The sequence below is a fragment of the Myotis nattereri genome (genome assembly GCF_964212035.1).
Source record: "Myotis nattereri genome assembly, chromosome: 8".
In the NCBI taxonomy this organism is placed as follows: domain Eukaryota; kingdom Metazoa; phylum Chordata; class Mammalia; order Chiroptera; family Vespertilionidae; genus Myotis; species Myotis nattereri.
The window spans coordinates 88794104-88810359 of record NC_138083.1 but is presented as its reverse complement, the minus strand read 5'-3'; the positions used below and the strand labels follow the sequence as shown (position 1 = coordinate 88810359).

At 39.4% G+C, this 16256-nt stretch overlaps 1 protein-coding gene across 1 annotated transcript in view; it reads right to left on the bottom strand.

The window, feature by feature from the left end:
- The window catches only part of CCDC178 (coiled-coil domain containing 178), a gene marked incomplete at both ends in the record, with an annotated part of 171446 nt that overhangs the window by 122396 nt on the left and 32794 nt on the right, over window positions 1-16256 (bottom strand). Inside the window, 3 exons of the mRNA XM_081096576.1 lie at window positions 3444-3580; window positions 3732-3827; window positions 9331-9513. Of these exons, the coding sequence (XP_080952702.1) occupies window positions 3444-3580; window positions 3732-3827; window positions 9331-9513 (416 nt within the window). The remainder of the gene's footprint in view (window positions 1-3443; window positions 3581-3731; window positions 3828-9330; window positions 9514-16256) is intronic.

The window sequence follows — 16256 nt, the reverse complement described above, 5'->3', positions numbered from 1 at the left end:
TTCATTTTTCCTTATCGTCTTATAATTTTGTGAGCTCATCTTTAAGATCTTCACTTGAGAATCTTGTATGGCCTGAGTCAATTTATTCCTCTAAAGAACATTAATCAAAGTAGCATCACTTTATGAATTTAGTCATAAACATAAAGTTGCAGTATTAGTCTATTCGGTATAACTACAAAATTATAAAATCGCTCTTTGCACAAAGTTAACATAAAGATAAATGACACTAAATGATAAAAACAATTGGTCTTTATATTGTTTTCTGTATCTCATGTGACCTTTTAGAGTAGTGGTTCGCAACCCTCGCAACCCTTTCATACAGTTCCTCATGTGGTGGTGACCCCCAATTTCATTGTTACAAACTGAACATAATTAAAACATAGTGAGTAATCACAAAAACAATATGTAATTATATATGTGTTTTCCGATGGTCTTAGGCGACCCCGGTGAAAGGGTCATTCAACCCCCAAAGGGTCGCGACCCACAGGTTGAGAACCGCTGTTTTAGAGTGTTCTACAAATGAATATTTTCTACCAAAAGTATTATTCAACAAACATTTAATGCAAATCAACAATAGGGCAGGCCTGAGATTAGTCCTCACGGATCCAGAAAGGGGAAAAATACATCAGGTGCTACACCTGCAAACAGTTATAGGGCAGCAGGCACGCAGCCCTGTAGAGGGACACATTTTAGCTTTTTTATTTTTGGTGTAAAACATCACCACTGCTCTAATATGTCCAAGAGAAAGAACAATAAAATAAATTGGAGAACTTCATAGAAGGCAGAGTGCTTACAGCAAACCACAGAAATGAATGAAAACCACAGGTAATCATACTCACTAGTGGCTAAAATCAGTTGCAGAATCTCCTGCTAACTTAAGCCTTCTCTGCCTTTCTTATTGTACTTATTAGGCTGCTAATAAAGTATAGCTTCTATAATAAGTACTTGTTTCCTTGTAGACTCGCTGAAGGCAGGGGCTTTCATATATATATATATCAGCTTTAAATGATTAAATTAGTGGGTACACTTTTTGTTGGGCTAAAATTAACAATTTATGTATTTAATATAAATGTAATATAAATGTTTTTAAATGTAATATAAATGTAAACCTTTACACAGAAGAGCATGCAAATCAGAGTTCCTAAATGTACAAGTCACAGCCTCCATCAGATTTAAAGTAAGCGAAGTTGCCAGCAGGAGCCACCAGTGTGTGCTCTCAGGCACCTCTGTCCCAGGAGCTGCCGCCCTGAGTTCTGGCAGCACCGTGGAGCTTTGCTTAATTTTTATTTTTTAAAATGTATCTTTATTGTTGAAAGTAGCACAGATGTCCCCTTTGTTTTTTTGTTTTGTTTTTCCCATTGAGCCCCACCTCTCCCCTGCTTTGTTTATTGTAACCAGCATCCTATAGTCTCTGTGTGTCTTCTTTTGCTCAGTATTAGGATTATGAGATTTATACAAGCTGTTCTACGTAGCTGAAATCTGTCCATTCTGATTGTTCACTTTGTATGAATATGTTACAATTTCTTCATGCATTCTATTCGTTATGTTCGCTTAAGTATTTCCCAGTTTGTGGCTATTAAACTAATGCTATGAACATTCTTAGAAGAGGTTCTGGTGAACATGTGCGGGATTCACTGTGGTGCATATCCCTGGGAGTGGAATGCAGTTAGCTCAGTAGTAAATAGTGCTGCCATCTTTTCTGCATAGCTGCACTCCCACTAGGAGTGTGTATGGAGTTCCAGCTGCTCCACCTTCCTGGCCATCACCTAAAGCAGGGGTGGAGAATGTCTGGCCCGTGGGCCATATACTAGTAAAGCCAGCAAAATCATTTGGTCTGGCCCTGCCAAGGCATTATGGGCGAGTTAATTATATGTGGGGGACTGGAGGGAGCCAAAAAAAAAAGAGAGAGAAGGAAAATAAAAACTCATAGACAAGGACAACAGTGAGGCGACTGCCTGGGGGAAGGAGAAGGGAAAGAGAGAAAGGAGGTGGATATAGGGGGTATATATGGTGATGGAGGGAGACCAGACTTGGGGTGGTAAACACATAATAAACACAGCGTACAGATGATGTGTTGTAGAACTGTGCACCTGAAACCTGTATAATTTTGTTAACCAGTGTCACCCCAATAAATTCAATAAAAAGGAAAGAAATATAGATAAGAACTATTTGCAATGTATGAACTGCTGATTATGTCATCAAATCTCAGCTCTGTCCTTTATCTTCTCTTCCTTCGGAACATCACTTAGCTACCTGATAGACCTGACTCTTACCCACTCATGTCTTACACTCTCTCTTATTTTACTAATCCTCCACGAACTCTCTGTTCATCACTGTGTAGTCTGCTGTTAAAATCATGTTTAATTTTTAATTTCCAGGGAAAATTAAGGAATCGAGTGACATCTTACTGTGCTATCTGGACAAGCCCCGTGCGTCCCAGGGAACACGTTCCCACTGCGCGTGGTGCATTGCATTGCAGTTCCCAGTTACTCACCCTTCAGGAGCGCACTGACCACCAGGGGGAAGCTCCTGAATTGAGCATCTGCCCCCTGGTGGTCAGTGTGTATCATAGTGACCAGTCATTCCCAGTCATTCTGCTGTTAGGGTCAATTTGCATATTACCCTTTTATTATATAGGAGTCCCTGGCCAGCCTGGGTGAGGGACTGATGGCTATTTGAAGGTTAGCCAAGCCCGTTCAGCGTGGGGGTACCCCCTTGGGGGTCCAGCCAGCCTGGATGAGGAGCTGATGGCTGTTTTCAGACTGGCCACAGCCCCTTCAGGGTGGGGGCTCCCCCTGGGGTGCCTGGCCAGCCTGGGTGAGGGGCTGATGGCTGTTTGCAGGCTGGCCACAGCCCCTTCAGTGTGGAGGTCCCCACTGGGGTGCCTGGCCAGCCTGGGTGAGGGGCTGAGGGCCATTTTCAGACTTGGCCACACCCCCTTCAGGGTGGGGGTCCCCACTGGGGTTCCTGGCTAGTCTGGGTGAGGGGCTGAGGGCCGTTTTCAGGCTGCCTAAGCCCCCCAGCGGGGACCCTCACCCCATGGGGGTGTGGCCAGCCTGGGTGAGGGGCTGATGGCTGTTTGCAGGCTGGCCACAACCCCCAGCCACCCAAGCTCCCAGTGGAGGCTGGCTGGAAGCAGGTATCTGGAGTTTATTTGTCTTCTATAATTGAAACTTTGTTGCCATGAGCGGAGGCCACAGCCTGCTCAGGGCAGGCGGGAAGCTTCACTTCCTCCATCGCCTGGGTAACCAAGCCTCCTGCTTGCTCCAGCTCCATGGCTGCCGGCTGCCATCTTGGTTGGGTTAATTTGCATATAATTGCTCTGATTGGCTGGTGGGTGTGGCTTAGGGTGAAGCAAAGGTACAGTCAATTAGCATCTTTGTCTTTTACTAGTGTAGATTAGGTATGTTACATACAAATAAAAATTATGTTTTCAGAATTACCTTTCATGGATTGCATCTGATGTAATTTCAATATCCATCTCAAGTTTTTTATTTTCTTCTATCAATTTATTATATACCACTAAAAGATCTGAAAAATCTTTTGCAACATCAGCAAGCTCATCGTCCCATGCTTTTTTCTTTAAGAAAAGAATAAAAGAATCATTTGTACATATTTATGTATCTCAAAAATAAATAATATATAAAATAATAAGATTACTTTAGTTGCATAAGTTAATGTTTGGGAATTGAGAATGGAAATCCAGAGGGAAGTAGACAAGGTCAACTTACTGAAGAACGAAAATTCTGAAGCACTTCCTCATATTCACTTTCATAATTTTTTTTCCTCCAGAGTAGTTGTTCATAAATTCTTTTCAAATCTTCTAGCTAAGAGAAAATGCACACAAAAATAAATTAATGTGGCAAATTATATTATTTTATAAAATAAGAAATAGATTATATTTCACTTTATGCAGTTATCGTAAGTTAATAAATACTGATTAAAATAGTATAAAATAATACCATAGGCTGTTTTTTATATATTAAAGATTCAGAATAAAATATAGAAAATCAAGTCTAACAGTGCACAAATGAATAATTCATCATGATAAAATAAAATGTATTTAGTTATGTTGTAAGAATAAAGATTTGTTCATTTAAGTCATAATTCATCACATCAACAAATTAAAGCAGAAAATAACATGAATAGAGCCAACAGTTCACCAAACAGCCATTTGACTTTCACTATGCAGTTTCTGTAATTTTTAAAATAGAATAAGGAAGAACTACCCAAATATAAAAAATCAACAGCAAACATCAAAATAAATCATAAAATGCTAAGTGCATGCCCACTGAACTAACAAATAAGAATGGCTTATGTTTTGCCAACATTATTATTAATCATTTTTTTGTGAAAGTTTAGCTAAATGCAATTGAATAATGGGATCAAATGTTACTATTATAATATTGAATGTGAATAGGTAACATGTATACAAATTTAGATTATCTGATTTAATATCTACCAGAGATTCTAACCAAAACTATAGCAAATGACTTTGGTAAAATACCCTTGTACAAATATAAGATAATAGCTCTTATCTATAAGAGAAATAAGCTACTAAAAACATAGTGATACCCAGGTAGCGTGGCTCAATAGATTGAGTGTCATTCATGGACAAAGAGGTCCAGGGTTCGATACTGGGTCAGGGCACATGCCTGGGTTGTAGCTGGATCCACAGTAGGGGACGTGCAGAAGGCAGCTGATCAATGATTCTCTCATCATTCATGTTTCTTTTTCTCTCTCACTCTCCCTTCTTCTCTATCTAAAAATCAATAAAAACATATTTAAAAAAACACAGTGAAAATACTTACAAAATTTGGTAAAAAATATATGAAATTTTATAATAAATCCAATACAAACGGGAAGACTTATGTAAAGCAAACACAAATTTTTATTTAAAAGTTTAAATCAAGACCCACATTAAAAAACATGGCATGTCATGCAAAGGCCTAATAAAATACAATGTTAGTTAACCCAAAATTAATGCAAAGCATACTAGAAATATTATTTTTCAAACTGCATGAAATGAAATTAGTATAGATGACTAGTCAAGAGGTATATGAAAAATAAAAATTATGTTGGAAACTTGCTACCAGATATTAAAAACATCATACAATACCATTAGAATAAAACACTATTTATTTTTTGGTATCGTAATAAAGATCAGAGGGAAAAAACTGGAGCCAAAAATAGATCTGAATTAGTATTTTTAAAAGTGGTATTTGAATTAAGTAAGAGAGGAATCATTTACTTCAAATAATGTAACTGGAATAATGTATAGTATCTATTTTAAAAACTAAAGTGGTCTCTTTAGTGCATATTAAACTCACATTATTATAAACTAAATTTCAGATAAATAAAATTTAAATGCAAAACAAAACAATGCAAAATATTAAAATAATCAATATGAGTTTGTCTGTATAATCTTGGGCTAAAAGAGAATGTTACCTCGTCGAGTACACCAAAAAGACCTGTTGACATGTTTGACAGCATAAGCAAGACTGAAGGAAAAGTAAGAGTGTTGAAAAATGTGAACTAAGAGTCCAACATTCCAAGATATAAGTTTAGTGACAGGCATCAATGAAAATGGCAGAGTAAGAACATCTAAGAATTCTCCTCCATAAGGATAATGAGAAAACTGGCCAAAAAAAATGTCAAAATTAACTCTCCGAACTATGGAGATTAACTAAAGGCTGTCAGCAATCTGAGGTGCACTTATTCAAGAAAACCAGCCTGACCTTATTAAGAAGTATGTGCTCTGTGTTCCGTTTTTGTGTTGTTTTTTTATGGTAAAGGTGGAGATTTACTGAAGAACAAGTACAGACTCCCATGGGGCGGGGGTGGAGGTGGGGGGGAAGGGTCCCCCTTGTGTTGTTTTAACTTGTTCCAATCCCTCCCTCCTTTGGTCCTTGGTAGCCTTGGGAAATACCGTTCCACATTTGCGGAGAACACCAGCATTCAGGTGGCCACCAGAAGCAGGAGAACAAAACTGAGAGGTTTTCAAAGCTTCCTGCCATGAGAATTATTGCTAATTGACCTGCTGGTGGCTTTTTGAAGACTCCACTTGCAAGGATGTCTGTATCTGACTTAATATAAAGCTCACCCAGTACAAAAAGTCTCTCCAGCCCTAATCGGTTTGGCTCAGTGGATAGAGTGTCAGCCTGTGGACTGAAAGGTCCCAGGTTCGATTCCAGCCAAGGACATGTACCTTGGTTGTGGGCACATCCCCAGTAGGGGGTGTACAGGAGGCAACTGATGGATGTTTCTCTCTCATAGATGTTTCTAACTCTCTATCCCTCTCTCTTCCTCTCTGTAAAAAAATCAATAAAATATATAATATATATATATATATTTTTAAAAAGTCTCTCCAAAGCCCTAGCCAGTTTGGCTCAGTGGATAGAGCAGGGGTCCTCACACTACAGCCCGCGGGCCACATGCAAATACAAATATTATATTTGTTTCTGTTTTGTTTTTTTACTTCAAAATAAGATATGTGCAGTGTGCATAGGAATTTGTTCATAGTTTTTTTTTAAAACTATAGTCCGGCCCTCCAATGGTCTGAGGGACAGTGAACTGGCCCCCTGTTTAAAAAGTTTGAGGACCCCTGGGTTAGAGTGTCAGCCTACAGACTGAAGGGTCCCAGGTTCGATTCTGGTCAAGAGCACGTACCTAGGTTGCAGGCTCAATCCCTCGCCCTGGTCAGGGTGCATGCACGAGGCAACCAATCAATGTGTGTGTCTCTCATATTGAAGTTTCTCTCTCTGTCTCTCTCCACTCCCTTCTATTCCCTCTAATAATCAACAGAAAAATACCCTCAGGTAAATATTAACAAACACACACAACAACAACAACAACAACAAAAGTCCCTCCAAAATAGTATTACACATAGAACATTCTCTATGAAAGACCTTATGCTAGGCTATAAAACAAGTCATATTAAATTTTAGAATCCAGTCTCCCTTTCCATCAGCTGGAAAAAAACAAGTACCATTTGTGAAATCTAGGGAACCAAATAAACTAACAAAATATAAACAAACTCATAGAGAAGAGAGTAACAGAAAACAGACTGACAGCTGTTATAGGGGAAGGGGGTTGGGAGTTGGGTAAAAAAGATGAAGGAATAAAGAAAAAAAATATACACCTCATATACACAGACAACAGTATGGTGATTACCAGAGAGAAAGGGTGGTGGGGGAGGTAGGCAAGGGTAAAGGGGGAGTAAATAGTGATGGAAGAAGACAAGACTTGGAGTAGTAAACAAATAGTCCTATATAATAAAAGCCTAATATTCAAATAGACCAAACAGCAGAAGACCAGTGGAATGACCGGTCGCTATGACACACACTGACCACCAAGGAATAGACGCTCAATGCAAGAGCTGCCCCCAGCCCCACAGGCACCAGGTCAGCCACTGCAGGTTCCAGGGTGGGCCCCTCAATTGCCCCGCCAGTTACCCTGCAGAGGAAGACAACCAGCGGTGGCAGGCATCAGGGCTGGCTGGTGAGTGGGCTGGTGCTGCCCCCCAATTGCCTCTGTGGGAGGCAAACAGTGGTGGCAGCGGGGGGCAGGTCTGGCGAGCAGGTGGTGCCACGCCGGCCAACATGGGTGCCAGCGGGGGCCCCCCAATCATCCCACTGGCCAGGCCTAGGGACCCTACCCATGCATGAATTTCATGCATCGGTCCTCTAATACAATATACAGATGATGTATTACAGATTTGTATAACTGAAACCTATATAATTTTATTAACCAACTAGAGGCCCAGTGCAAGAAAATCTGTGTACTCAGGGGGTGTCCCTCAGCCCAGCCTGCACCCTCTCATAGTCCAGGACCCCTCAAGGGATGTCCACCTGCTGGCTTAGGCCCGCTCCCCGGGGTATCGGGCCTAAGCTGGCAATCAGACATCCTTCTGGCAGCCTGGGAGTCCTGGGGCCTAAGTCATTAGTCAGACATCCTTAGCGCTGCCATGGAGGTGGGAGAGGCTCCTGCCATTGCCGCTGCATTGTCCAGCCATGAGCCGGCTTCTGGCTGAGCGGTGCTCCCCCTGTGGAAGTGCACAACCACCAGGCAGGCAGCTCTTGCGTCATTTCCGGTCATTCCACTATTGGGTCAATTTGTATATTACCCTTTTATTATATAGGACTAGAGGCCTAGTGCATGAATTCATACATGGGTGGGGTCCAGCCAGCCTGCCCTGATAGGGTCTGATTGAGGCTGAGCTGGAGGGGGGGAGGGGTCATGGGTGGTTGGCCAGCCGGCCCCAACCCCAATCGAGGTGGGGGGGGGACTGAATGGACCAGCTGCGGGGAGGGACCATGGGAGGTTGGCAGGCCAGTCCCACCCCGGATTGGGCTGGTTGACAGGCCACAGTGGGCATCATAGCAACGGGTCATTCCAGTTGTTCCAGCATTCTGGTCACTGGCTTTTTATATATATAGATGTCACCCAATAAATTCAATAAAAAAGGAAAAAAGATTAGACTTCTCTTCACACCCTACCCATAAATGAATTTCATATTGATTCTGCTTCACACCTGGCAAGTTAAATATACATTCCTAAAATTCAAGAGATAGTTTATTATTTACAAACTTGTACATAAAAGATAGAATGACAAAAAACTCAACTTTGATTATTTTGAACATGGCTTCATTTAAGAACACTCTGCAAATATGAAAAGGAAAATTTCAAAACATTTGCAAAATTGTAACACAGGTTATTTTTTTTTTTACTTTGAGGCAGAAAAAATTTCTTAAGTTCAGAAAATCACAAAGTTCAAAGAAAATTATTATAACTTTTACTAAATTAACATTGAAATTTCATTCATCAGAAGTTATAAAGACATGAAAAAAGACTGGGGGAAAAATATTTTTAAATATGTAACTTTAAACTATTTAGTATCAATAAACAACCAATTCCTACAAATCAATAAAAAATAAGCAATCACTCAACATATAGGGGAAAAAGTCATGAGCAGGTTTTACATGGAAAAGGAAATACAAATGACCTCCCAAAAGCCTGATCCCCGAATGACCAGCACTAAGGAAACAAACGCCTCAGTTCTGCAACCATAGCACCTGCATCCTGCCAAAACCGAGTGGGCCCAAAAGCAGACTCGTCCTCGAGCCTCCAGGAAGAAGTGCAGGGCTGGGGCACCTTGGTCCAGGCTTGGAAATCCTGCAGGAGAGCAACCAGCTGAGCCGCGGCCTGAGAAACTTGGAGATAATGAATAGTGCTGTTTGAAGCTGCTAAAATTCTGATGATTTGTTAGGCGGCTGTAGGAAACCAAAACTGAAGTCAGTACATTTTGTTTTTTAAAACATGAAAACTCACCATTTTTGTTAAGGCAGATAATTCGTCTGAGGACGTCCGTGTTTCCTGCAGGGCGACATTCATGGCCTCCTCGCTCTTCTCGATGCTTTTGTTCACATTTTGAATCAAGCTTTTGTACTGATCAAAGATGACGGTAAGCTGTTCCATCTGGCTCCTAAGGGAAAAACACACCGGTGATCTTATCTACATTGAAAGGAAAATTATATTAAAGTTAGGGATATTTAAATTAGCTTCTGACTTAATATAAATCAATGAAATTCATGTATTCTTGAGAGTTCTCCCATTCCAAAGCAACTCCTGAAAAGTACCACCTCGATATCAAAGGTAAACAGCCAGAAATATTCGCCCGTAGTATTTGTTTCCAATGTATATGAATTGAGAGAAACAGCTGATGTACTATAGAATGTATACCTGAAACCTATATAATTTTATTAACCAATGTCACCCCACTAAATTTAATAAAAATGAAACATTTGTAAATTATTTAAAATAAATTACTTGTTTAAATTGATTTCAGGTGAGAGACCTCTAACTCATATGTTAGATAGTACAGGGATGGAAAAGCAAGAAAAAAAAAGAGAAAGGGGGGCATGACTGCAAGTGAGGGGGTGGAGGTGGAGGAGGGTAAGGGGCGGGGGGGGGGGAAATGGCGATGGCAAAAATAAAATAAAGATAAAAATGTTTAAAGAAACTAAAGGAGAAGAAGTAAACGTGAAAGGGCCACACAGTCTTTGAGGGGAAATGGGAGAAACTGTCCTTGATAACAAGAGGCTCATTTGAAAGAGGTCGTTGCCAAGGCATTCTTTGTTCCTATGTGACTTCCCACAGAAAGGACCGGCACTACTCTGCGAGCCCCATAACCCTTTCTCTCCTCCGGTCGGTGGAAAACACATTCCAAATATAAAAATCTCCTTAGGCAATGTTCTTCTTATTTAATATATGGAAAAAGTACAGTGAGAAAGTGACAAAGTTATCATCTACAGATAACCCCAACTTTTTTTAGATATCAATAATAATAAAAGAGTAGTATGCAAATCGACCGAACAGCCAAACACAGGAACGACAGTCCGGAAGACCACGCTATGACACCCACTGGTGCCAGGCCAGCCAAAGCAGATGCGATGCGATTAGCCTAGGGCCCCGCCATTGCCCCACGATCGCCCTACGGAGGGAGGCCCAGGCCACTGGCTAGCAGGGCAATCAATTGGGGGTCTCTACGATCACCCCAAAGAGGTAGGCCCAGACCACCAACTGGCAGGCTGCAGCGGGTGGGTCGGGCCTCCCTTGGCAGGGGCAAACCATTGCGGAGGCCTGGCCAGTGGGCGGAGCCTACCTCTTTGGAGTGATTGATCGCGGAGCCCCGTGATTGATCACTCCAAAGAGGGAGGCCCAGGCTACCTGGCCGGCGGTGCAGCGGCGGGTGGGTGGGGCCTCCCTCTGCGGGGCGATGGATCATGGGACTCCCAGACTACGGGAGGGCACAGGCCAGGCTGAGGGAACCCTCCCCCAAAGTGCACAAATTTTGTGCACCGGGCTTCTAGTTATAAATAAAATAATAAACTGGGAGATTTATTTGAAACCCATAAAAGTGACATGATTACGTGGGAAATACAGGAAAAAAATTTTTAATGATCAAAAATTAAAACTGGTGGTACATTTACACAATTGAATACTATGCAGCTGTAAAGAAGAAGGATCTCTCACCCTTTGAGACAGCCTGGAGGGACCTGGAGAGCATTAAGCTTAGCAAAATAAGCCAGTCAGAGAAAGACAAGTGTCACATGATGTCACTCACATGTGGAATTTAATAAACAAAATAATCTGATGAACAAAATAGATCCAGAAACACAAAAGCATGAGACAGACTTATGAATTTCAGAGGGAAGGGGGGGCAAGAAGAAATTAACCAAAGAATTTATATGTATTTGTGCATGACCCATGGACACAGACTATAGTGAGGTGAAGGCCTGGGGGGATGTAGGTCAGAGGGGGTCCAAATGGGAAATCTGTGATTCTTTCAACAATAAAGATAATTTAAAAAAATTACATAATGTTCCCTGATCAAAGTATAATTCAGCTGGAAAATAATAAGAAGAAAATAGAAATTCATCATAGAAAATTCTTTAATATATTTCTTAATAACCCATGAGTAAAAGAGGAAATCACAATGAAAATTAGAAAATATATTAATCAAATGACAATGAAGATATAAAAAATCAGATGAATTACAAAAGTAATCTATATATTAAATAATAGATTATATTTAAGCACATGTTAAAATGGACATAGGACTGAGGAAATATAAATATCTTAATGGATGTTATCTAGATCACAGGTTTATAAATAAATTTCATGTTCTTCATTTTGCTATGCTTACTTAATTCTAGTTGTATATAAATAAGAGCTTTTCTACAACACATGTAGATTTGGGCACCTGAAACCTGTATAATTTTGTTAACTAGAATCACCCCCAATAAATTCAATAAAAATAGCAATATGAGTTTTTCTATACTAAATCATCGATCCATTTGAATAAAGGAAATTTTCCTATACACAGAACCATAAAAAAATTAAAGACAACAAGTGGAATTAGATGAAATATCATCAAACATAAATATATCAAAAATAAAATAAAAATCACATATATATGTATATACAAAACATAGTCTACATATTTTTAAATATTACATTTTATTAGAAATCAAATAAATAGAAATTAAGATAATTAGATGCTATGTTTACAATTTGTTTTAAATAATATCCCATGCTGAAAAAAAATTTTAAATAGTCACTTTTGCACACAGATAGCAGGGATATCTATACTGCTATATCATATCCACAATTTGGCAAGATGTATAAAGAGCTTTAAAATGTCACCAGAAAAAAATAGTGCTTTAGGAACCTGTACACACATGGATTCACACTTGTAAAGAAACATATTTTAATTTATATAAAAGCTTGATAAGATAATATGGATAATTTAGATTCTTTTCTTTCTTTTCATATAAAATTTCATACAGGAACATAAATTACATTTTAATTAATATTTTACTTCTAAATTATATAACTAGAATTTGTGAAAAATTCTTACTTGTAGGCTTCCATGTTTTTTACATCATTTTCAATATCTTTTTCCATTTCTTCTCTATTTTGTATAATTTTTAATTTCAGTTTTTCACAGCCTTCTATAGCATCTTGAAGTTCTCCATGAACTTGTCTGTATAGCTCCATTACCTAGAAATTAAAAAATATTTTGCTAACATATGCACATAATGGCTAATGAAAAGAATCAGACAAAAGACAGATCAGAAAAAGGGCCTTAGACTTAGTTTCTATTTAAATAAAAAGTTCTTCATATCGATTTTTCTTCCCGTACTCAGTCTACTGTTGGGCACAGTTTCTGAGATTCCTCTACCCTGAAGGCATAAATACTGAGGGTGTACAAAAGTTACTGAAGAGAACAACACCAGCCCTCCAGTGAGCAGGACCAAAATGAAACCATTACCTTGTCACCCACACAAAATTGCTACCTTTAACTGGTTTTATTGTTCAAATACTGTCTTGTAGAAAAATCAGAAAACACAGATAAAAATAAATGAAATAACCTGTAACCTTTTCATTCAGGAATAACCATTATTACCTATATATATAAAAGGCTAATATGCTAAGTGTCCTTCCCACTGTCCGACCAGTTGCTATGACACGTGCCTGGAGCAGATGCTCAACGCAGGAGCTGCCATGACGCACACATGCCATTTACAGAGAAATGGCAGTGCAGACCTGGCCGACAAAGCAACACTCGGCTTCCCCCAAATGGGACACAGGCCCTGCCACCAACCTGGAGTGACAGTCCACCAAATCACAACCAACGCTGCCGTGACTCCCCCCCCCCCCCACCCCCCCGCTGCCCGGCCAGCCCGGAAACGGTCGCTGTGGGCCGCGGATAATGACGTCTCATAGCAACACCTGGCTTCCTCTCCTAGCGACTAAGCCTCTATACCAGGGGTGGGCAAACTTTTTGACTCGAGGGCCACAATGGGTTCTTAAACTGGACTGGAGGGCTGGAACAAAAGCATGGATGGAGTGTTTGTGTGAACTAATATAAATTCAAAGTAAACATCATTACATAAAAGAGTACGGTCTTTTTTTTTTTTAGTTTTATTCATTTTAAATGGGCCGGATCCGGCCCACGGGCCATAGTTTGCCCACGGCTGTGCTATAACCTCATGGAAACATTTACACTTTAACCAAATGTCTGTGAAGTGTTTTCTGTGCCTCATCTAATGTGATCCTCACAGAAGTCCCGGAGTAGACAGACAGCAGATGCGGTGGAATTCCCCCCCTTTTTTTTTATTAGCCAGAAAATGGAGATTTAGAAAGCTTAGAAACTTGACCCGACTGAAAAGAAGTAAGAAATGGTGGACCTTAAAAAACTAACTTCAGGTTTTCTCACTGCACAGAATATAGTCAAACACTGCTGCAGTTAAATATTTTACCCTTTGTTCTCCCTACGTGATCTACAATAATAATCTGCTTCATGTTGATATTTCCTGCTGTGTTGCTGACAGTTACCTGAAAGAGAAGTTGGGGTGCTTCACTGGGCTAGAAAAAGTTTAGCTACATCAGAAAGCAGGTCTAAGTAAGCAAGTTTATCTATATACATATAAAAGGCTAAGTTGACTCGCACATGCATGATACATATAAAGCTCTCGCTGGTGCCAATCACACGCGTGTGTTTGCACCTGTCATTGTCAATCGTGAATTTGGTTGACACCTCTATTATAGAGAACGGGCAAATAGCGATATTAAAATATTTCTTCTAATTGATTTCCTTTCAATGTGCACGAATTTATGCACCAGGCCGCTAGTCTTATTATAAGTGTCAAAATATTCCATTTTTATTGTCTTTATTAATTAGTAACATAAACATTCTCCCGTCTCTCTCCACCTCTCTTTTCTGTCACACTAAGGAGAAGGGTGGTTATCCTGGTCATCAGGCAGAACTGAAGGACTGGAGGTCCTGTTAGCAGTAGGAGGAGGGGTAAGAGAAGGCACTAAGGAGCAAGTAGTCCTTTCCCCAAGTCATAGACCAATAGGAGGCAGTTGCCTCCTGGGAAAAGCAATAAATCTCATTATTTAGCACAGACAACAGTAACTCCTACAAGATTTTCCTTTAGGCTCGGGAGTGTAGGGTATATACATAATTTTTAAATTCTCATCATAAATAAACTTTTTTACTTTAACATTTAACTTTTTTTCCATAGGAAGTTTCAGATAAATGTACAGGGCAGGGGGTTGGGGATGGAGGCTCCTCCTGCACCCTTCACCCAACTTCCCCCAATGCTAGTATCTTGTGTACCTACAGTCTGACACCAAACCAGGAAACTGGCATTGGTTCAGTCCTTAGAGCAATGACACATTTCACCGGTAAAATCATTTCTGATTTTAGTAGTTTGACTTTTCTCATTTTTTTCTTAATCAGTCTAGCTAAATGTTTGTGAACTTTGTTACCGTTTCAAAAAGCCAACTTCCAATTTCTTTTATTATCTCTATTGTTTTCCTATTACCTACAGTATTTTATCTCCACACTGTAAACTTTGTCATTCCTTTCGTTCTGCTTTTGGGTTTAGCTTGCTCCTGTCTTCTAGTTTCATAAGGCATAAAGTTAGGATAGTGAGTAAATGTGGATGTTTACAGCTGTTAATTTTTCCTATGGACACTGCTCTGGCTGCATCCCATAAGTTTTCATGTGCTGTGTTTTGTTCACATTTATATCAGACTATTTTGTAATTTCCCTTGTTACTTCTCTCTCTCTCTCTCTCTCTCTCTCTCTCTCTCTCTCTCTCTCTTTCTCTCTTTCTCTCAGAAATACTTTAATTCCCATATATTTGTGAATTTTCCAGTTTCCTTCCATCACTGATTTATAGTTTCATTTCATTGTGGTCAGAGAAGATACTTTGCATGAATTCAGTCTTCTTACATTTATCAAGTAGTGGAAGCAAGATGTCAGAATGTATGACAAAATTTCACAGGCATAGAAAATTATGAAAAATGGGACTTATGTTATCTTAATACGTTTATCTATGAGCATTTCTAGTTTTGGTCATTAGTGATGGTAGTTTGATGATGATAGAGAAGTCACTGAAGCTGAAGAGGTCAAAGATCATGGTGCTTAGGGCTTCACATGGTGCTTCAATTACTTCACTTAAAGTAATTTATCTTCCTACATTTGGGAATAATATCTGATGTCCTCTATTTTTCACAATATTCTTTAAGGACAATTATTTATTTTTCAGGTTATAAATGTTCAATAGAAATTAACATCTCAGGCACAAGAGAGAGAATGCTTTCTGTGTTTGTAACACAGAGGCAAAACTGAGGATCATGATTAATTTAAAACTTAGTTTCTCTGAACACTTTATGGTACATGATTTAAAAAAAAAAAAAAGACCAACCATAAGTAACACTTTCTTTTCCCTAATCTGCTACACAACTATTTATCAATTACTTATTTAATTATTTACCCATAATTCAAAGCTCTTACTATGTGCCAACTAATGTTAGTTGTGTTTGAGAGTATTTGGTGTTATTATAAAATACATGCAAAGGCGAGTATATTCACTTATATATTGTGTCACATACAGAGCGTGGAGAAACATATCACTTGAAAGAACAGTTTTGTAATTAGAAACCACGGGGGAAATACATGTTTGCATCAGTTACAATTTTTTTATTTCCAGCAACAGTGAGTGCCTCTTGCTAACTGAATCAAAGGGCAATTTATTATAATAACATCAGTGCCAGGAACTGGTCTGGCATTTGAGAGGTAAAGATCTACCCTACGTCATGAAAATCTGTTGCCTTTCCTTTTATTATTTCACATCCAGATTATCTTCTACTTCTAATCAGAACTATTAATATATGGA